This window comes from Ochotona curzoniae, unplaced genomic scaffold, assembly GCF_017591425.1.
Source record: "Ochotona curzoniae isolate NIBS_2020 unplaced genomic scaffold, NIBS_Ocur_1.0 scaffold_3835, whole genome shotgun sequence".
In the NCBI taxonomy this organism is placed as follows: Eukaryota; Metazoa; Chordata; class Mammalia; order Lagomorpha; family Ochotonidae; genus Ochotona; species Ochotona curzoniae.
The window spans coordinates 1,506,777-1,529,275 of NW_024467114.1; the positions used below are offsets into that span (position 1 = coordinate 1,506,777).

The following is a 22,499-nucleotide window of genomic DNA, read 5'->3' on the forward strand; positions in this document are numbered from 1 at the left end:
AGATGCAGGCGTGTTTAGGCTTCTCCTCCAGGGCCAGCTGAGTCAGAGGACATGGACCCCATGGGCACAAAGGGCTGTGTGACCTACACGCACTGATAATGGACACAGACTGCTGCACTAGTCCACCACCCCGACCACACTTCAGTGCAGCTGAATTTCCTTCCGGGCTCAGGGCACAGCTGCTGGGAGCTTCTTCCTCTGCCCTCTGGGCCCCTGTCCCTCACTTCCGCTCCTGCCCAAAGCCTGGTTTGCATCAGCTTCTGTGTGCTTGGCTCTCCTGAGCGAGCAGAGGTTCCATGGCTGTCAGTGGCCCATCCTGCTTAGTCCCACGGCAACATAAACGCAAGCGACAAGCCAAACACTGAGAGCTTCCCAGGGCTTTCCAACCTCACAACTCCAAAATGTGTGTTCAAAACATCAATCCAAAGAGAAGCACAGATGAAACACACATCAAGAGGGCAGTGGGAGGAGTCCACGGGAGACGGAAAGCTAGGGATGCTACAAAACACCTGCGCTGGTAACCTGCCCTGACCCGGGGAACAGACCAACTCTGCCACACCCAGGAGACCAAGGGAGCACAGAGCAGTGCCTGGTCAGCTGCGTGCAGGCCCTCCCCAGGTACGAGCGGGTTCTCTGACCTGCAGGATGCCCCATGATGCCCACAGGCAGCAGGAGCTGCAGGGACTTCAGGGCAAGCTGGTCCCCGCCACCCCACTGACCGAGCCTACTGCTACTGCAATGTCTGGGCTCCCCATGCAGTCATGCAACACATGGGTCTTTCCTTTGGGTCTGGATCCCCAGGCCCTGATACAGGTGTGTCTGTCTATACCTCTTAGGTGCTGCAGGGAATAAGGGGGAGCTAGGAGCACCCCACAGTGGCTGCTTCACATCTGTGCTGACCTCCAGGCCTTCCTAGGTTCTTCAGTGCAAGCAGACAGCTTGGCAGAAGCATGGAGGGATGTGGCACCCCCGGGCCAGTGGGCTCCTTCGCTCATGGAACACGGAGAGGCAGAGTAAAGCTAGTGCTTGAGCCAGAAATGGAGCTGGATTGTCACTCAGCCTCTCAGCTATTTTCCAGAACTCCCTGGGGCCTCTGGCTCCTCACAGTGAGAAGGGTGGTGAAGCCTCTGGCCTGTGTATGTGACCCCGCACAGTGACGGCTCACACCCTTCTCTGCACGCATGCTCACTACCTTAGATGATTCAGACTTTTTGACATTGAAAAATCCCCACTTACCTGATCCTACTTTCAGCTACTTGAAAAATGTAAGAGCTCCAAAGGAGAAGGAGGTTGCAAATGGCCCAGAAGCAGTTCCTTTGGACCCTGTTACCCAGACACACGGAGCTGGCAGTCCCTGAGGGCTCCAAGGACACAGCAGGTGACAAGCTGCGCCCCACATGGGGTCTCCTTGCTGCCACAGCCCTGGACATCTGAGAGTGCTCCCTGCTTCCCTCACACTGCCCTCAGAGCCAAGGCACAGTGGTGGGTGCAGTGATGCCCGCCACCCCCTTAGAGACAGTGCACTCATGGCAGCAGGCCTGGGCAGCCTGCAGGAGGGCATGTGCGGCCTCACTTACCCGCTCCTCGGTCGCTCTTGGAACTCTGCTGTCCGCCAGACGTGGTGGAGAGGTCTTCGGGGACGGGCATGGGCTCATCGCCGTCCTCTGGAGCATCGCTCACCGGGGAGCTCTCCTTCCCTGGGGACACAGAGCAGGACCTGAGTCTGAGGTTCAGACACACAGTGATCCCCCTGGGGTCTAGCCCCTGCTTGGGCTAGCACACTCCTCTGGGTCCATGCTAGACTGTGAGGCCTGCTGCCCACTGTCCACAGGCAAGTGAAAGGAAACCACAACTGTCTTGTGCAATCCTGGACAACGAAGGGCAGGATGGGCATGGGGGCAGCGGTCACCATGCTGTTGGAGATGCCCGGGTCCCCCGGAGTGACCAGGCTTCAGCCCCAGCCTCCTGCAGACGCACACCCTGGGAAGCAGCAGGCAACGAGGTAGGAGAACCTGGGTTCCCAACGTGCACAGGCGGAGCTGATGGAGGGCCCAGTCCCTGACCATGTGGGAGATCTTGCTCTCTCTCATAGAGACAGACACACACATAGTGAACAAAAGCATGGTGGGTGGGCACAGACACATGCGCATCATTTATTACAGATAAACTCTAAACATGTAAAGAAGGTGCAAGCGCTAACCCTCTGGCTTGCTCACCTCACACTGACTATTATCATCACGCTATCAACTCTATACCATCAAGCTCTATACCACCTGTGCAATTTAAATCCTAAAAAGATAACATGAAGTGACATTTTTTAGAAAACACTCTAACTTTTGAGCTGTTTTCACTTCCCTGCCATGTCCACAACTGTATTGGCTGTGGCTATGCTGAGATGACTTCAACTTGCATCACCTCCACGAGGAACAGCCCAGCGGGCCCTGTGTGCATGTCCTTAGACACCGCCAGGCTCTTCACCCTTCGCGAGCTACCCAGCTCATCTCAGTGTGCCCTGGGGACACAGCCTGGATGTCCAGACTGACTACTGAGTCCGTTCAAACCCTTACCCACCCTAGAAGCTGCTCAGCATCTGCCCATCTGACATGGTGGGGGCGTGGTGGGAAGGCCTGGGCAGGCAGAGGAAGTGTGCTGACACACTCCTTCCCTTCGAGCAGCGAAGCAAAGCCCACAGAGGCAGCAAAGCCACTGACCCCCTAAGCAGGACATAGCAGATGGCACAGAGGTCTAAATGGGGCCACCTTTTTTTTTTTTTTTAAAGATTCTATTTGAAAGTCAGTGTGGCAGAGTGAGAGGTAGAAATACTCTCTGCCCTCTGATTCAGTCTCTGACTGCACAAGCCCAGCCTGGGTCAGGTGGAAGCCTGGAGCCAGGAGTTTCCTCTGGGTCTCCCATGTGGGTGACCCAGCGCAGAGACCCATGCACTTGGGCCATCTGCCACTGCTTTCCCAGGCCGTTGGCAAGGAGCTGGATCAGAAGTGGAGTAGCAACCAGGACCCCAACTGCTGCTCCAGTGTGGGATGCTGGTGCCGACATGCCACGCCAGTGTTGGGTCAGTCTTCACCTTTCTTTCAACTGGGCAGAGATGAAGTCTGTCAGAACCCCTGCAAGCGTTCTGAGTCTAAGGCCCCGCGCGCCAGACGCTTGGCCACAGGAGATGCTCCTTCTGTCTCCCAGCCTCTCAGAACTGATACCAGCGGAACCAGAGACATGAGCCACGGGCAAGGCCCAGCTGGGGAAGACACCAGTGGAGGTTGGGGGCTGACGGGAACTGCTTGGAAAGCTTCAGGCCACCTGAAGACCCCCGAGGAAAACTGATGCCCATTGTCACCGCCAAGCCAGCAGCTTGGCTGCCCAAGCAATGGGACCTGCACAGGCAAACCCCGCCTCTGAGGGAGCATGGAAACCTGAACTCTGCCGCTGGTGCCCCAGGGTGCTGTTGAGATCCTGGCCCGTTTCAGAGGACATTGTCCCCAGGAAATGCAGCAACCTTTACTGCAACAGCAAAAAAAAGGAGCCTGCACAGGCATGGGCTTGGCTGGGGGGCATGGTACAGCGCTGTCTGCCTGACACCCCACCAAGCTGCCATGACCTCAGCTGGCATGTTTTCAGACTGAGCTTTACTGGGCATGTTTGGGGAGATGAATGGCTAGAGACGGAGCAGGAGACTAAGGACTTTCCAAGGAAAGCAAAGAGGCCACGTGACATGGATCGCAAAGCGTCCCTGCCATGCCAGGCCTCGGCTGTGTGCAGCGGCCAGATGGCTTTCCCTCCTCCAAAGAGGCAAGGCAACAAGCCCCAACTGTGCCAGCATTCACTTCCTCCAGAAGTGAGGAGGGCTAGGGGCTTGGCACAGTGGCTAGGACAGCATGTGGAGCCCTGCAGCCCACAGGGCATGCCTGGGTTTGAGGCCAGGCTCCACCTCCAGCTCCCTGCTCATGCCCAGCCCAGAGGGACAGCCTGAGCAGCATGCGGGTCTTGGCTGCTGCTGTGGCGTGGCCCATCTGGGGAGTGAACCAACAGATGGAAGGTCTCTCCACCTGTCCCTGTTGCACGTAATAAATAACTGAACAAAAAAAGTGAGAAAAAGTTCTGATTGGAAGCAGTCGTGTGAACCACCTGGTCACGTGTGTGCGCCTGAGATGCTGGTGCAGGAGGGCTTGCAGACCGTCATGACTTGAGGGAGGTGGCCAGAACAATCTGCCTTTCCTTTCATTTTGGTGAAAATAATAAAATAATGTGACACAGAAAAAAAAAATGTAAAACAGCTCTCGTGTGTCATGGGGGCCGCTGCAGGTGCAATGGCAGGGAAGTGAGCAATTGAGGGCCAGCTGCTTTCTTCAGGGCCCCCGAAGCCTGACAGTGGGGGTGAGGTGGACCCCTTGGGGGGATCCACAGCAGAGTGTGCACCTGTGCCTGTGATCTTGGGGGTAGCCTGAGAAGCCAACCTGCATGAGCTTCTTTGGCCATGCCCGTGATAACTGGGGCACCCCCTCTTCCCACAGAGCTTCCCTGCTCCGAGTCCTCACTGCTCAGTCTTCTCCACGGTGTGTGAGAATCCTAAGGCCTGACCCATGCGGAACAAGGAACAAGGTCACGTCAGCACAGCTGTCCCTGGGGAGATGGGCTTCTGACGCCGCCTGCCCCTGTGAACAACAAGTACACGGGGCAGGATGCAGGTGGGAGACACAGGGACCAGGACAGCCAAGGAGGGAAGGCCGTCCACTGTGCTAAATCCATGCTGAAATACATCCCAGACCTGGGACAGCGCTGAATTAAAGAACAAGGCCACCCAGCGCCCTGAGACTCGCCTGCATTCCGGGGTCCTGGTCCTCAGCCTTGCATCTCGGCAAGGAGAGGAATGAAACTAGTAGGGACCAAATGGATCAGCGGGGACACTGCACACAGGAGGATCGCCCCGGCAGAAGGAAGAATACAAAACACAACACAACATTCCATCAAGCACCCCGAAAGAAGACCCGTGTGGCGAGGATCTGTGGGTCTGGGACCCAGATTTGGCTCGACCCACTGGAAAACTGGTGGGGAGACAGACAGTGGCCCCTCAAAGACCTGCATGTGTCAGAGGCAGCGAGGCAGCGAGGCCTGGGCCCAGCTCCCAGGGTGAAGTCGGGCACGTGTGACACGTGTGTGATGTGCGTGTTGAACAGGTGTGCACTGTCCCGTGAGGGAAGGGCCTGCACACCGGGCAGCACCGAGCTCCCACCGTCCCTGACAGAATGGCCCGGAACACCAGGGACAGTGACATTTGAAGTATTTGGACATATACAAGTTCACTTTTCTTGACAAATGGACCAAATCTCTGGTCAATTACAAATACATCAATTCCTATTTGGTTTACTAATCACTGTATTTCTGGATGATGCATTGTAATAACAGGAGTTTTTCCAAGGGGTTGGGGGAACTCAGAGGGAAAATTGTGTAATTGGCTCACCAACTGCAGGCAGATGGTTTCTCGAGTGGGTAATAATTCACCGAGAAGAGCTTTGTGCTTCCTCCTTTCTTGCTGTTGGATATCATCATCGTAGTTACCCAAAGGGACATGATTCCCAGGGAAGTGAGAGCTTGCAACAGAGAACCGCACCTTTACAGCAGAGCAAATGCAATGGGACCTGCACCGCAGAACCACGTCTGGCTCCCACCAGCACTTGCGGTCAGTGGTCTGCATGCTTGGCTCCTTGCACACCTTCTGCCGCAGTCCCTGTGAGCCTGAAGTGAGGACCTGCTTAGGGCGCCATCCGGCAAACAGAGCATTCATCATTGATGACCACGTGCTGCAGTCCACCATGGAGGGCGTTATGGCGGAAAGCACCCCAGACGCGGGCTGCTCACTCTCCTGCAAGATGGCTCCCAAGCAAGCCTACCAAGCACTTTGGGAAGACCCAGCAACAGAAAGGCTGAGAGCCACAGTAACTTTAACCAAGGGCAAGAACGCTGGCACTCTCCTGCACTCCTCTCCACTCCTGTGCATTCAGTGAGTAAGCCCGTACGTTTCACCTCCTGCATGCGAGACATGGTAGATGGGACTCACACTTGCTTCCAGATGTCTCAGTACCATGACACCTGCATCAACTACACTCAAGGGAATTCTGAAATATTTATAAAAATGGAGTTAAAAAGATAAGCTGGCTTTTATGAAGAAACAAAATAAAGCAGCAACAACAAACCAGAAAGAAATCTGCACACGGTTTTTCCATTTCCCACCACCATCCGAGACCCCCGGGTGGGCAGACCCACGGGGCAGGTTCCTTCTGCACAGCCGTGCCACACCTGGCGCTCCTGGCCCCAGGGAAGGTTTAGACAACTGAACTTCTCTCTCTCCCCTGCAACTCAGCCCGTTCTGTGCAACAGCATTCCTGTTCAGGAAACCAAAGTGTGTTGAACAGTTGATCCAAGCAATTCCACAAGGTGGCAGGGGGCCCAATTTTTCTTAACGTCTCCCAGGCGAAGCCCCATTTGAGTCTCCTTTCAGAATTTTCCTGAACTTACAGTGCAAGCACGTGGCAAGTGTGTCTCTGCTCATGTGTGTGATCTGGCATGCAGTTGGCAGTCACGCCCTCGTGGCTCCTTGGCTTGCCCTGCTGCTGTGGACTGCCCCCTGGGCATGGGCCCATCTGCCCCCATTGGATGAGCCCTGGCAGCCAGGGCATGGTGATGCATGAGGGTCTTTGTCCAAGACAGATGCCCTCAGCACTGGGCTGCAGGAGGCACAGCAGGGCAGAAGGCAGCAAGCCCCAGCACGGCCCACAGGGTTCACCTGTGGCCAGCTACAACCCCCTTTCCCCAGCCAGAGCCTGGGCTCTGAGCCTTTCAAGGGAAGGGAGGAGTGCACCGAGGAGGACGTCCCTGAACCTGGCAGGTCCCTTTCCCTGCAGGATCCCAGGGCCCTGCAGCGGCCACATCCTGGGTCCCCAATCTGGAATGAAATGTGGAATTCAATGAAGAAGAGAGATGCAAGGGGCAGGCATCCTTGTACCCAGGCCGGCCTTCCCCACCAGCCAGGTGGAGACATGAGGGACGGGCATCCTCACATCCAGGCCGGCCTTCCCCACCGGTCACACACATGGCAGGTTCCCACGTGAGCTGCTGCAGAGCCTCAGCAACAGCTGAGGGCCTGAGAGGAAACACGTGGGCTCAGCTGCGCTGGCTAGAGGCTGAGGCCCAGTGCTGCCCCACCTGGTTCCAGATCCACCCTGTCAAGCCCTCCTGCGATGGCAGCCACGTCCAGCCCGACAAGGCTGTCCAGTACAGCAGCAGGGGGCACTGACCAGTTTCTGCCCTGAGCCAATGCTCAGACTTGAGCTGGGCCATCAAGCTACTGTCTCCCTCCCCCATCTGGTGAATACCAACACAGGCACGTGGCTGGGCTTCAGGGAAGACCAATCAGTCCATTTTCACGCCCAAAATTATCTTGGTATTCACCACTTTCCAATGTGCTTTTAGGGTTAACGGCAGAGGCAGCTGCTGCCTCTGGGCACTCACCCAGCTCTCACCAACACAAGCTCCACTGGCCTCCTGTGTGGCATGCCCTACCCGCTGCCCAGGTAGCCAGGCAAAGCCGGCACTCCTGGCCCCTCCCCATGCAGGGGCCTCACAAGCTCTCACCTGAAACTTGGGACAGGTCCTGTCCCTCCTCGGTATCCATTGTCCTCAGGTTATCTAGAAAGAGAGGGAGCAAAAATTCGAGTAAGATATGAGGGAAGAACGCGCGCGATGAAGAGTCCCGCACCATTTAACAACAAGGTTATCAGGTGAGAATAATACATTTCCTCGCCGCACACTGGCCGGAGTATCAGCCAGGCACAGACCTGGATCCTTTGAAAAACAGCATTACAAAGATTTATAAAAATATCATTACAAGCACAGGAGGACCAAATTTGTTATTTATTGTTAATTTCCTACTGCATAATAACCCAAAATGCAAACTGACTGCAACAAAATTAAGCAGAAAATTAAATGGCCCTGGGTCATTGTAGGCACAGAATTCATTCTCTTGCCTGATCCATAGTTGTGTTCGTTCTAATTTACTGAGCATGCATCGATGAACCTTGAGTCAGCTTGGTGACACGCGTACAATCAGCAATCAAAAAACGAAGCAATTTGCTGAAGAATGTCTCATTTACCCAGGCAGGCCTGCATAACTGAGCCGCTGCCGTGCCACCTCCATCAATAATGAATGCACCTGCAGCCTGGCAGATGGGCCAGCCGCACCTCTGCCTTTGTCCCTCTCTCTTACTCAGGCCTTGCCCCAGCCTCAGTGAGCCCCAGAAAGGGCCCAGAGCCTTCTGCCCTGCTCACAGCCGACCTGTGGGGACCAGGCTGTTGGCTGCGTTGGCAGGGACCCTGGTGGCACTATTGTGTTGGGGAATCAGGCTCTGGCTATAGCCTGAAGCATCTCCTGCTTCACAGCCAGAAGTTGCCGCCTGCTGCTCCTCACAGACAGCCTCCTTGGCCACCTGCAAGCTAACCTGGGCTCTTTGTCCCTGGCTCACCTCTGGGGCTGAGCCTGCTGTCAGCAGAGAGCTTCAAACGGCAGCGGATTGGGGACCCTAACACCCAACAGCTGCAGACCGTCCAGGCAGGGACACTGCACCTGTTTCGAGCTCTGTGTCGCTGTCTTTGATGGTTCACATGAAATGCACACTTAGCTTTGGGGTTGTGAGGACGCGAGTGGCGTTACTTCTTGTGCGTGGGAAGGTGGAGCATGAGTTTTCAAGCCTGGGGAACCAAGGATGAAAACAAGATCCCAGCTTTAATGTGTGCTGCGTCCTGGGGCGAGTGCCCCCAGCACACGGGGCACACACTCCAGCCCCAGACGGCTCAAGCACGGGCTGACAGCTGTGTGACGAGTCGGCAGAAGTTACGGCTCTTCCAAGACTGTCAAGCTCGTGACAAAGGAACCAGCGTGAAGGCACCAAACCTTTGCTAGCGCTGTGCACAGGAGAGTGGAGGACAGCTCTGCACAGGGCTATGGCCCAGCTGGGCCACGGCGCGGCTGCAAGCACCTGCATCCACTTCAATCTCGCTGCCACAGCCAGTCCCACACACGATGCTCATTTGACCTGACTCTCCCTGCAGCCCAAGGGATGGATTTTTACAGCTTTTTTAAAGAGAAAAAGGGCCCCGAATTCCCACACTGAAGATCTTGTCTGTGTGTCCTCTCAGGCTTTTGATTTAGCACTAAATACTCCTGCATTCCAAATGTACTGTTAAAATAGTTCCCGCAAGATGCCACGCACAAGCTGTCATAGTTGTCAGGCTCCAGCAGCTGCACACTACCCAGCTGGGTCATTTACCCTTCTGTCCCACCCTAGGGACAGCTCTTTAAAACAAAACAGACTCAAAACCGAGCCCTGGGGAACCCTGGGGGCTGCCCTCGAGGGAAGGCAGGACACCTCACCCTGAGCCAGCCCGGAAGTGTTGGTGCTGAGATGTGAGACTGTGTCAAGCCAGGACCCTCGTGGCCCAGCCATGCTGACCCTCTGTCTGGCAGACAGATGCTCCCATGTCTCCTGGAGGTACCTGGGAAATGGCACAAACGATCAGAGTGGTCCTCACCGGGGCCAGCCTGGTTCTGCAGCGAGTGGGCCCAGGACAGCAGAGGGCACACCCCTGGCCACGCACTTCCGCCTGTCCCCCAGTGCACACTCAGCCACGCCTTCTGGAGGAGGGGCTGCTCAGAAGGCTCCCGGGCTTGGTGTCAGGCTGGCCCTGCAGCCATGTTGAAGCTCTTTACTCCGTGCTAAGAACCCTCCCTTTTGTGGTCTAGCCAGAGACTGTAAATTCTGCCGCCCTGGCTTTGTTTGATGTCAGAGACTTGACCAGCTCCTCGAGACCTTCCCAGGCTCCAAATTTGCACCCTTGGGGGGTGAAAACACAGTGACTTCGTGTTACAAGCCACCCTGCTTTGAGTCAGGACCCGAACCTTCAGCAGACAGGGGAGTTGGAAGGAAAGGGCACGCTGCTAAGGCTCCGCTCTCCCCAGACAGCTGGAGCGGCCTGAGGTCCCTGGGATCCCACAAGACAAGGAGCCCGAGTCTCCCACAGGACAGGAGCAGCAACTCGGGCGCCAGGCGGGAAAAACAGGAAGTGCCATCTCAGGCTGCAAAGGAGCTTCTATGCCACCAAAAGCAGAACTGCAGGTGCTAGGGCAGGTCTGTGCAGGGACAGCCTGACGGAAGGGTCTCCAGGAGCACACCTGGCCCTCCTCCCTCCCTCTCAGGCCAGGTCTGCCAAGCTGAGGGTCCAGGGCATGAGCATCCGGCACACTGGCACTCACCTGGGCAACCCTCCCAGCCATGTGTATATGATTCATAGTCTGGAGCAGCCTATCCTCGTCTAGGTGTACATGGTTCCCGGGCCCATGGGCAGTCCTCCCGGCCCTGTGGGTAGTCCTCCCGGCCCGTGGGACAGTCCTCCCGGGCCCATGGGCAGTCCTCCCGGCCCTGTGGGCAGTCCTCCCGGGCCCATGGGCAGTCCTCCCGGCCCTGTGGGCAGTCCTCCCGGGCCCATGGGCAGTCCTCCCGGCCCTGTGGGCAGTCCTCCCGGCCCTGTGGACAGTCCTCCCAGGCCCATGGGCAGTCCTCCCGGGCCCATGGGCAGTCCTCCCGGCCCTGTGGGCAGTCCTCCCGGCCCTGTGGACAGTCCTCCCGGGCCCATGGGCAGTCCTCCCGGGTCCATGGGCACTCCTCCCGGCCCTGTGGACAGTGTTCCCGGGCCCATGGGCAGTCCTCCCGGGCCCTGTGGACAGTCCTCTCGGCCCCATGGGCAGTGCTCCCGGGCCTGTGGACAGTCCTCTCGGCCCTGTGGGCAGTCCTCCCGGCCCTGTGGACAGTCCTCCCGGGCCCATGGGCAGTCCTCCCGGCCCTGTGGGCAGTCCTCCCGGGCCTGTGGACAGTGTTCCCAGGCCCATGGGCAGTGCTCCCGGGCCTGTGGACAGTCCTCTCGGCCCTGTGGACAGTCCTCCCGGCCCTGTGGACAGTGTTCCCGGGCCCATGGGCAGTCCTCTCGGCCCCATGGGCAGTGCTCCCGGGCCTGTGGACAGTCCTCTCGGCCCTGTGGGCAGTCCTCTCGGCCATGCATGCATGGCTCTGCCCTGGGAGCAGTCGGTCTGAACCTTCCACTGGAACAGAAGCACGCAGACACAGGCCAGCGGGACAGGGAAGGGTTTGGGCTACACTCCCGGCTTCCCCACACTGCTCACCCGATGGCAGGGAGGTCAGACAGCCCAAGGCTATCTCTCCTGCTCCTATCTCTCTCTTCCTGACACCCCAGCCCCGCCCCCAAACAGGAACAAACAGGACTCACTTCTGTGCTTCAGCTGTAAGTCCTTAGCACATGAGCAACTCAGGCAGGCACAGGCGGGAGCAGGCCTGAGGCTGGGCCGACACACTGACACCCTGCACCACAGAGGCGTGCTCCACGTCTGTGGGGGTGTAAGGGCTGAGAAGGGAGGAGTCCTGCTGTGGCCCACTGCACCCTGCAGATGGGTGTGTGTGGGAAGAAGCATCCAATAGCCCTGGACAGGTACACTTCCAGCCTTCTTCCTCCTTTCCACCTGAGCCCGAGCTGCGTCTCCCTTCCCCACCAGCTCCGTGACAGGGAGCCTTGCCCCACACTTCCTGCAGCACCCCCGCTCTCATCCCTGCAGTGAGCAGGGTCTGGACCATCCCCAGGTCAGGGTGAAGCACCAGCTGCATTAGCACTCTGGCACAGGGTGCCAAGCACAAGGCCACATGTGCTGTAGGAATGTCCAGGGTACCCTGCAAGCTTGCCTCCTGTTTGGGAGCACACAGTATGTCCACCAGCTTTGAAAACAGTCACTTCTCTTAGGCAGCAGCAGCTGCAATGCCACCTGTCCTCCGGCAAATGCCACCGGCCCCTGCCCCGACCCTGCGGGGGTGCTGCACAGTCACGTGTTTGATCGCAGCCCCAGGGCCTTGTTCAGCTCCTGGAAGGGCAGTCAAGCAGACACAGGCACCCGCCAGCTTCCTGCAGGCAGCCCGCTAAGCAAGCCTTAGATTCACAGGACTGCCTACTGGTGCTTCACCCGCTGCTGTCTCTGAGGGCCTGGGCTCCAACACCGAGCCGGCGTCTCCCATCTGTAACCCTTGGGGTTAGACCTAAGGGATCCACAGCATCGCTCCCAGGTCACACACGACCACGCAGAGGCACAGACATGAGTGGCCTGGCCAAGGTCACGGCCAACTGCAGAGCTTCAATGCAGAGCACAGCCAGGCATCCTACCCGTGAGGACCGCATGGGCCACTGTGGTGGATAAGATCCCAGATGAGGGATGGACCAGGGCTGGACGCCACTCGGACATGCCAGACAGTAAGCAGATGCTGTTCCCCTATGCCACCATGGCTGCTCTGTGTTGGGGAGCAGAATGTGCTGGCTCAGGCCCCCTTACTAAAACACAGTATTTCACCCAATCCATCTCCAGCTGGTGGATTTCATGTTTGCAAATCTACCCTATCACCATGAAAGGCACTGCATCTTCAAACAGGAACCTTTCCAAGGGAGGCCCAAGACTATACGCAAAGTCTAAGAACCTTCCAGGTTTTCCTAGCAACTTCACAAAACAGGTTGGGAGGACAGAAAAACTTCTGATTCTTTTCCTTTCTCAAAAATTAGCTGCCAATCTACACATTTTCCTGATTACACCACAGAGCCTAGCTGGTGCAACTAGCAGTGAACAAGCTTTAAATAGGCAAGCTGGAGTCTCACTTGGCTGGACCGCCCCCCCCCCCCGCCCCCGCCCCTCCTGCCCGGCCAAGCCACAGGAAACGGCTGCCGGCTTGTTCGGCCCCAGCTTCTTTCCAAGGGACCTGGAGCTCAGAAGCAGAGTTCTAGCCCCTCACCTGCCCCCTCTCCCCAACTCCCAAAGGGCAGGAACTGAGACACAGAGGAGGCAGGGGCATGGGGAACTGAGGAAGCCCCTTTCCGACAGGGACAAGGCCCTCAGCCAAGGACGTTGCTGGAGCAGCGCTGGCTGCTGAAGGAAGCCACGAGGGACAGGCAGAGCCCACGGCAGAGCCCACGGCAGAGCCACCTGTCCTCTCAGGACGCATTGGGAGAGGATGGCAGACGTGGCAACGCAAAGTTGCTTCAAAAACAGAGAAAGTGTGGGAGGACCCCACTGGCCCCGCCAGCCCTGGCAGGGTGGGGACATTGTGTGGCCTGCTCCGCCTCCCAGGTCAAGGACAAGGGCGGCCCCCTTAACCCCTGGCACTCAGACCCCTCCTGGCAGCCCCTGGGGGGATACACACAGACCCAGCTTCCGCAGCTCAGCGCCAGCCACTTCCTAAATTATAAATCACTGTTCACACCTCATAACTTAAAAAAATATATATATCCAGAGAAATGTAAGCTTAGCGTCATTTTCTTCTTCCCTCTTGTACCATTTTGGGAGTCTTCAGGCACAGCCAGGGTCAGGAAGCTCACTGCTCGTTAAGCCGCCCCCAGGAACGGCTTCAGGTTCCCCTGGGAGCCGGTGGCCGGGATCTGCATGGACAACCTCCACTGATTTTCCAAAGTTTGAAGGTTTTTGTCCATTTTTGTTTTTTGAAAAAAACAAAATAATAAAAATGTTCTTTTTGAAAAAAGAAAATAATGAAGTATAAAGTCGCAATAGGTTTTCTTTTTTTTTTTTTAACTCAGGAAGGCAACACGGTGTCATGACGAGACATATGATCTCACATTGGCAGCGGGAGATCATCCTCACGCGCACATCGCATCATTTCATGTGGACACACGAACACTACAAAGGAAAAGTGCCTATGCCAGAGACAGCCACCGAGCGACACCTCTGCCGTGCTGCTGCCACAGGGCCATCCGACTGCCGCCGGCAGCAGGGCTGGGAGTGCGCTTGGAAAGAACCGCGTTTTATGCAGATGCACAGAAGTAAAATTACACAGCTCTCCACAGAAACAGCCCGGTGTCTGTGAAATCAGACAGGTGGATTCTTCACAAAGAGAACTGAGGAAGGTTTATCGGTTTGCTCCCCTAGGTTCAAAGAAACCGGGTTCTCTGTGGTAGCATCTGCCAGCTACCTGCGGGGCTGCATGGCGAGAGCAGGTGTTCTAGCTCAAACACTGTCAACACCATGTGGCCCGCTTGCTCCTGTGCCGTCAGCCTCGCCCTCCACAGCCACCCGGGACTGGCCCACAGCCACCCGGGCCGGGGCCAAAAAGCCTTTGCTCCAAAGAAGAGGAAGGCGTGGACACCCCGCTCGTCTTCTCCAAGGGAGGTCAGGCCACGTGGCTTCCGGACACCATGGAAAACTTCCCCAGCACGCCAGAATCCCGAGCCCAGCTCTTTCCACATCACCTGAGAGTGGACTGCGTGTCACCAGTGGGAATGAGATCTGGCTTCCAGGTACATTCTAGAACCTGGCTGAGAGGCTCTGCAACGTGGACTCACAGAGCCGTTTCCTGACATGCAAACTGGTCTCCTAGTGACTCTGGCACTGTGCATACTCACCCCAACACCCAGGCACCCAGCTGAGACTGGATACGCCTAGGAAGGGTCAGACAACAAAGGTGTCCGGCATCAGGCAGCAGTCACCGTGGCAACAACAAAGCACGGTTGATAAGATCTTCACCGGACCCTCTGCAGTGCTAGATGGATCAGCCAAGAAAGAAAGTTCTAGATCATGATCACGTGAGCGGACCTCTCGGCAAGAGCTAGGAGCACCATGAGGATTCTGTCCCCAAAGCTACGGGCGGTAGCGAGCTCCCTGTGGGGAGGTAGGCCCTGCCAGGCCAGGGCTCACCCCTCACCCTTCTCTGCCGGCCTGCGCGGGAAGCGGGCCCCTAGGCAGGCTCGCCCGCCTCCCAGCTTCCTCATTTGGGCATGTCTGATTTATATCCAGGCAGAAAACGCTCCAAAGCGGGGAGCTCATCTCAAGTGGTTCCCCTTCCCCCACCGGGTCTTCCGGCAGCTGGCTCCTGCCTCGGTCAGAGTCACTCATTTTCAATATTTTCAGTGTTGTTTTTTTTTTCAAGCAGACTTAGTCAATTTTATGAAAATCGATTTTCATAAAATTTTGGGGGGGACATACGCTGTTACGGGGAAAAGTTTTTCCACCCAGGCGAATATATCCAACCTCAGATGAAAGCGGACAGAATCATCATGGAGAAGTCCTGGCGGTGCCCACGATCCCCTCGGCTTCCGTGGCCTGAGACACTGGGCCTGTGGGCAGGAGTCCGGGCCTGACGGGCGTGTGCCACTCAGGCACAGTGGGCTGCTGCCAGGCTTCCAGCTCGGAAGGAGCCCACACGTCTCATTTCACCTACACACGTGGAATTCACCATCTTCCCCATAAGCCCCAGGGATGTATCTTTCGTGGGATCTAACATTCTCAAAGTTTGCTGGGGGAAAATATGACAGAACAGAAACGTATGAGGCACTGGTGAGCACGTGTGCTGTGCGCCACTCCCGCCTTCAGCAAAAGGCTGTGTTTCCAATGACAGGGTTCGGATCCACAGAGAACACTCCACGGTGTAGACACCACCTGTAGTCCCCAAACCACCACGGGAAAACGCGTCTAGATGCTCATGGGTAAAGCTACCCCACAGCATGGCGTGCCGAGCTTCTGGCCAGAAGCCCCTCCAGTCCAGACAACAGAGGGAGGAGAGGAGGGCAGAGCAGCCAGATGGGAGGGCGCTGGTTCAAGGGCAGGCAGGTCCGTGCCCACACTGTGCCCCTACCGCGCCCCCGCCATCTGCCCTCCACCCCCTGCCTCTGCAAGCAAAAATGGCGGGAAGAGAGCGGGACTCACTCTCGCAGGGAGCGGCTTGCTAAGGACAAATGACTCTCTGCACACTTGAACGAGAAAACAATGGAAGGATCACTTTTGCACTAATTAGTGTCCATTTTAAGCTATTTATTAGGCGGTGCCCTGTGTGCCACAAGCTATCAGAAGGTTGGGCACAGGGCACGAGGAAAGTGGAGCGCACAGACGGGGCCTCTCCATCACCCCAGGGAGCCGGGCCCCAGTGGAACAGGGGAGGAAACCGGGCCTACCCTGCCAGCTAGGGGTCTGGGGACACTCACCGACTCACTCAGGCTGCCCTTAGCACACGGCAGGGAGCGAAGGCCTGGGCGCGGGTACAGCTCCCTTGTCCTCCTGCACCCAGCTTCCAGTGTGTCGTGGTCCAGAGGGCGCAGGGGAAGGTGGAACCTGCACCAAATATGCAAACCGGGGTGGGGGCAGCTGCTCCTTCTGGCAGGAAAAGGCCCGCAGGAAGGGAGCCTGTGCTTCCTGTCCTGACCAAAGCCAGTTCAGAAATTAGTGGGACGTCTGATTCGGGAGGCTGGTGGTAAGATGGGGTGCTCTGCCGTGAGTCAACAGCAGCAGGGCCTTGGCAGGAAAGAGCTCACAGGGTCTGTGATCCTGAACCTGCCTCAGGGGTGCAGGGGTGGGATGGCAGCTTTAAACAGTTGGTCCCAGGTGGCGGGCAGTGGCACTACGGGGGTTCAGCATTTACACAACCAGGCCTGGGAGGGCAGAGGAGCAGTGAAAGAGGCCTTGGCTACCAGGGACACCCAGCCCAGAGCCAGCACGTGTGTCTCCACCGCCAGCCTTCCTCTGCTGGCACTTGTGACAAATAGCACTCCCCCTGAACATCTCATCACGTCTAGGAACGCTTTTAGAACATCAATGGCCGCATAAAAATCCATCAAACCCACACGCCTGGAGAGATGGCCCTGGGCCTGTAAGGACTCAGCCGATGGGGCACTCAGCGAGTGCGAGGAAACAGCAAGAGGGGGCCTTGGTCCTGGCGGAGTCATGGCGAGCTTACAGAGAATGCACATTGTGCAAGAACTACACAACATCTCAAAAACAATTGCACTAAAATAAACGTAGCTTTCAATTCCAGTTTCCACGATTTCTAGGAGATGTCAAAGGCAGCCGGGGGTGACGCCAGACGCAACGCTACAAAAAACACACTGACGTCAACAGCGCTGAGTTGGGTCACAGACATGGCACTGCTCTTGCCATCATGGGGACCGGGGTCCCCAGGACACCACGAAGCCCCAGCTCCCTCGTGTCTCCTGTGAATTCCATGTGCTGGTGGGCAGTGTCGATCCCAAGATGCAAGACACCGCACGACCTCCACCCCAAACATGCCTGAACCTTCCTGGAGTGAACCTGGCTCTGCCTTGAAACAGGAAACATGTTCACGTCTCTCCCCTCATCTGCCCTGTACCTGGACACCTGCAGCTTCCCCAGGATGACAGGTCTACCCAGCACACGTGTGAAATGTGTTTGCTCCAAGGCCCCAGTAGAAGTGGATGCAGGGACACTGATGGGGAGCCAAGTTCAGTCAAGCCAGGAGCTACAGCAACCCTGCAGCCGAACGCAGGAGCCCCAAGGCCCCAAGATGGAGGCCTCACAACAGGCGGGTGGCCCAAGTGCTTGAGAAGCCCAAGGCTCTGGGTGTGCCTTTTCTGAACCGAAGCAGCCTGCCACCCATCTCCCTCAGTCCTAATGACCAGAAGTGGAACCTATTTCACAAGGCAGCTACTTCACAATTCCAGAGGGAGAGAGAGGAAGAAGCAGTGGGCACAACAGCCCCAAAGTCACCATCACCAATCTACACATTTAGGTGAAACCACAAAGCAACGAAAAAGGCAGGGGTGACTATCCAGACCGGCCTTGTGTGGGAACTCGTTCTCAGCCTGCGCTCCCTGTGTGTGAACACACTCAGCATCTCCCAACACACATGTAACCTAGCAGAGACTCCTGCCTCCATCGGCAACACCCGCTGCACACATTGGCCATTAATTTCCACCACTGTCACTTCTGTATTGACAGTAGGTCGCCACATTCAGCCAGCGTAAATCCAAATTAAGGGGAAAATGTCCTCAAGCCGAAGCTCCACCATCCCCATGCTCCAAGCCCCTGCCAGGTAGCAGCTATGTCCAGCAGGCACATAGGCTATGTCCTGGCCACGACGGGCACCGTGCTCTCATCGTTAAGACAGAAACAGACGAGGGCCATGGCCACCTGCTTTCCCTTTAGGAGCTGGGGGACATGTGGCTACCGGGGAGGGTCCCCCACGAGGCCAGAGGCTGGCGGCCAGAGGAGGCACAGCTTTCCCGAGATGGACAGAGGCCGCACTCCAGCCCCATCGGTCCGGCAAGCCCTGCCCTCGTCCAGCGCCACTACACAAAAGGGAAGAGGCCAGAGCAACTTCACACAGCAGGATCTGGTCATCTGCAGGACCAGGAAGCACAGGGCCACCGGAGCCGCTGCAGCCCACCCCGCAGTGCAGTTTTAGAATGTGCCCTCGTGAGTTACCACACTGCATGTGTGCATAGCATTTCTCTAAGGTGTCTTGCACATTACAGGACCAAGTGCGAGCAGGGGGTCTCTAGGCGCACACATCTTTCTCTGCTGAAACCATGGGCCACCTGCTCAATCATCCGTGGTAGTCTGACCATTTTCTACCAGGACTAAATCTTACTTTGTTATTTTAAGGACTCAGACAAAGGTGCCAAGCATTTTCCCTCACATACTCCTCCCGGCAGGTCTCTCCCGGTCTCCCAACTCCCAACTGCCAATCTGCCCAGCATTTGAATTCCCACTGAAGTTTAAAGGCACCACACACCAAGTATTTACAACTTGCACACATCCTCTGCTCTGAAAGGGGTTGCTGGGATGGTCGGGAATTCTTTTTTCAGCACTCTTGCCTCTGGAAATGTGGGGAGCCTTCCAAAGCCCTAACTACACCACGCAGCCACACACCGTCACCAACGCACCGTGCGGGAAAGCAGCTCAGGGTGCGCGCCTGCTCCCGGTACTGGTGGAGGCTGTGAGCGAGAACACCGAGCCTGAGCAGAGCGCGAACCAGGCCGGCGAGCGCCTGGTATCTCCTTACCGCTCCGAGGAATTGTAGTTCCCCGGGACCCAGCCCGCAGTTGGCGAAAGCCCAACTTTCCAAAGCGCGGGCAGTTCTACCGTGTAGAAACCTAGCTCAGACTCGGTGTAGTTATTGCAGTAAAAGCAAATCACCCCCCCACCACGCGCGCGCGGTCTTCACACGCAACCTCACCACACCCGACTCCTGCGGACTCGCACAGGGAAGCAAGCCCGGGCGGTGGCACCCGGGCCACTCCTGTGGTTAACACGGGAGCCCGCGCCTTCGCCGGCCATTGAACCGGCAGGTGCACCTATCCCGCGCCGCCCGCTCGGTTCTCCTTCACGCCCTCCCCGTTTCTTGAATCCACCAGTTACCCCAAAGTTTCCAGACCGAAATCCAACTCGGGAGAAACTCACGTGGCTTTGAATGTCGTGCTTTGCGGACTGGACTCAATCCTCTCCTCCGGGCCCGGGGCCCGTGCCGGCGCGCCTCTCCCGCCTCTCCACAGCCGGGATGGCCCGCGCCCCGCCGAGACAGACGCACCAGGGGCGGTCGTGCAGGCACTTGTTAGAGCGCCCGTCGCCCTCCGCACTCTCCCCGACGTCCTTTCACAAGGACTTCCTGAAGTTGCACACTCGCACGGTTCCCCATTTCAGCACCGCTCTCCCCGCCCCCGCCGGCTCCGAACCGGCTGGGCGCTCCCGGGCGTCTCTGCTCTGCGCACTTAGCGCCGCCCGCGGGCCCGGCACCTGGAGCCCGCCGCCCGCGCCACACCTCACCCACGCCGAAACACCTGCGCCCGCCGCGCGCCAGCCGTCCCGCCCCGCGCTCAGCCAACTTGGGCCGTCTTCCCCTGATCCACTTGCCCCGCGTGGATGCCACGACCACCGCAAGGTTTCTAACTCTGGGACACGGAGAAGGGCGCGCCGTCCCGCCTCCTGCTCCCAACCCGTGTGGCACGGGTCCGAGCATCAAGTCCAGGGCTGGCGCGCACAAAGTTTGCAGCCGCGCGGGGTACCGGATTCCAGCCAGCCCCAACCCTGGGCTGCGGGGCGCGGGTCGTACCTGCTCGTGCTGCCGCCGGTTGCAGCCCGCTCACTCGCGCCGGGCCCGCTCGGCGCGCCACCGCCACCCCCGCACGCAGCACGCCCGGTCCCTCCCCTCGCCGCCGCGCTTCCTCATTCCAGCACAGCATCGCGCTGCGGCCGTGTGCGGGATGCACCGGCCGGCGTTCTGCCTGCGGACCCGCAGCCCAAGCCGGCTGCGGCGTTGAGGGGCCCGCACAGAAGCTGTGGGGGGGCGCGGCGCGAGCAACGTGTGCGGGCCTGACGGGAGGCGGGGACGAGTGTCGCCAGCTGCCCTTGCGCCCAGGTCAGGTCGCCGGGTGGGTCGGAGCACTCGTGCTCCTCTAGGGGACCAGAAAGACTTGGGACACCGTGAAGCGCTTCCTGCGCCTGTGGGAGCGCGCGCTGCCCTTCCAGCTCCATGTCCCTGAGAAAGGTTCCCTCAGCTCTCAGGTTCGAGCTTAGGCCCCAGGATCCCAGGGCCCACCGAGGGGTGGGAAAAGTTGATCCACCATAAGAGGGGAAGACATAACTGATTTTTCCAGACAACCAATGGAACATCTCTCGTCGCTTCCCTCCCACCTGCTCGTGGCAGCAGTTGGGATGAGCTTTCCATCACGGCCGCGCGCACTCGCGGGTGAGGCTGCTGCCAGTGGAGGCCTCCAGCGCAGCCGGCCGCTTGCCGGTGAGACACAGAGGTGCGCCTCTCGCTCCACAGAGAGCCTTGATTCTACCAGCCAGGTCCCAGCATTGCCAGCGAGCCCAGAGGAGGAATCCTGCGTTCCCCCAAATCGGCCAGGCCCCCGCTTGAGCGGTGAGGGCCCCGGGGCGAGGTAGCTCTTGGGAGGAAAGGGCAGAGTGCAGCGGGGGCGCAGGTGGAGAGGGCAGTGTGCAAAGGGAATAAGGCAGGAAATGTCACTTGGGCTGTGAAGAAGCCGACAGGACGCTGGGGCCTGACAGAAGTGTTGTCTTCGCAGACCCCTTGCACTCGGCCCCATGCTGGGAAGAGGCCTGACTGGACAGACAGCTCCTGCTGCAGCACACGGAGCACCCGGAGCACCCAATGAGGAGCCTGTTAGTGCTGCTGGAGGCAAGGCCAGCCAACGGCCAGCCAGCTAGTTCTCCACCTGGTGAACAAGGCAGGTTCTCCGGCCCAAGCTGCCCCCCTCCTGATGTGTTAAAGCAATGCATCTTGGGAATGCTACAGCCTCTTGGCCAGAGTGAATGACATGGCCAATGGCATCTAGCGCTGCAGCAAGGGTCCCCGGCTCTGGCCGGCTGGGTCTCCGCACACCTCTGCGTGGCCCTCAGTGCACTCACCGCCCCGTGGGGTCCTCCTGAGGCTGCGGGGGAGAGGCTGAGGCGCAGAGCACTTGGTTTTGGTAGAAGAAGGTCCTTAACCTTTCCCAAACTCATTTCCCCAGGCGTACAAGGTGGTGGTAAGGGCAGTCTCCTCTCGGGCTAGTGAATGGGTTTAGGGGTCCTAAGGGGAGCGTCGCACTGTTTTCAGGGTCTTTGCTTACTTGTCGCCCAGCTGACTGGCAGAGTCCCCCCGAAATGGGGTGTTTGCTCCAAGCAGGTGGCGCTGCACGTGCTCAGGTCCCAGCCTGGAAGGTGTGGTCAGAAACCCTGGGTTTCCCGAGGGTCACTTACGCATCACGTGCTCAAGCCCTCAGAGGCCACAGGAAAAGCTTATCCAGGAAACTGAAACAGCTGGCGACTTTGTGTTCACATTATGTCTGTAGTCATTCATTTGCACAGCAGTGCTCTCCACTGCCATTTTCCTAAGCTTTAGGGTGAAAGCCTGGTCCCATCCATTCACCCAGTAATTGCTACTGTAGCAGTTCTCTTGAGAGCGGTCTGACCCAAGCATGAGGAGCACCTGTGGGATCCACGAAGGCTGCTTACTCTGCCGTCGGCCCTTCCCTAGCAGGCACTGGAAAGGACGGCAAGGACAGTGACGATGGTTACTCACTGTGAGTTTACCGAACGTCCTCCACCTTTCATGGCCTTGGCGTCTCCCAGGAGAGCATTCCGACTTCGCAGTTGTTGACGGAGTCAGGTGAACCTCAGTTACTACAAATGCGTTCTGCTTTAACGAGACTGCAGTGGAAGGGCATCCATTTGCACCGCCCCTGGGTTGGGCCACAGTGAGGATGCTTCAGTATCACCAGACCATGTTTGTTTCTTAAAGAAGACCCGTCTTCTTCCGAGGTGTTGCCCGAGAAAGCTCCTGGGGTTCCCTATGAAATGGGGAACAAAGAATGGTGAAAAGAATCCCAGGCTGGGCCCAAACTCCTGCTGCAAGACTCCTTTCCCAGTCTCGGGGATCTCCTGGCTTCCAGGTCTGTCTCTGCAGTTGGCCCAGGAGCCCTTCCTGGCCCTATTTGGCTGCTGCTGCCGTGGGCCGGGGGTGGTGGAGCAGGCCCAGGGAGAGGCTCAGCGGAGCTGGCTGGAGCAGAGGTCCCAGGGAGAGGCCCAGGGGAGCTGGCTGGAGCAGAGGTCCCAGAGGCGAGAGCCCAGGCCC

The 22,499-nt window shown here is 57.9% G+C and overlaps 1 protein-coding gene across 7 annotated transcripts in view; it reads right to left on the reverse strand.

Moving 5' to 3' along the window:
• IKZF1 (IKAROS family zinc finger 1) overlaps positions 1-20,037 on the reverse strand; it is a 74,379-nt gene extending 54,342 nt beyond the window's left edge. For 2 of the 7 annotated variants that reach the window (XM_040964626.1, XM_040964625.1), the window contains exons 1-3: positions 9,437-10,672; positions 7,642-7,695; positions 1,578-1,697 (exon numbers count right to left, since the gene is read on the reverse strand). In XM_040964626.1, the coding sequence (XP_040820560.1) occupies positions 1,578-1,697; positions 7,642-7,695; positions 9,437-9,509 (247 nt within the window). In that variant the 5' untranslated portion in view covers positions 9,510-10,672. Of the gene's footprint in view, positions 1-1,577; positions 1,698-7,641; positions 7,696-8,629; positions 9,410-9,436; positions 10,674-19,324; positions 19,584-19,973 lie in introns of those variants that run through there. The other 5 variants (XM_040964622.1, XM_040964621.1, XM_040964627.1 and 2 more) reach the window with 5 other exon arrangements.
• Between the last annotated feature and the right edge of the window lie 2,462 nt (positions 20,038-22,499).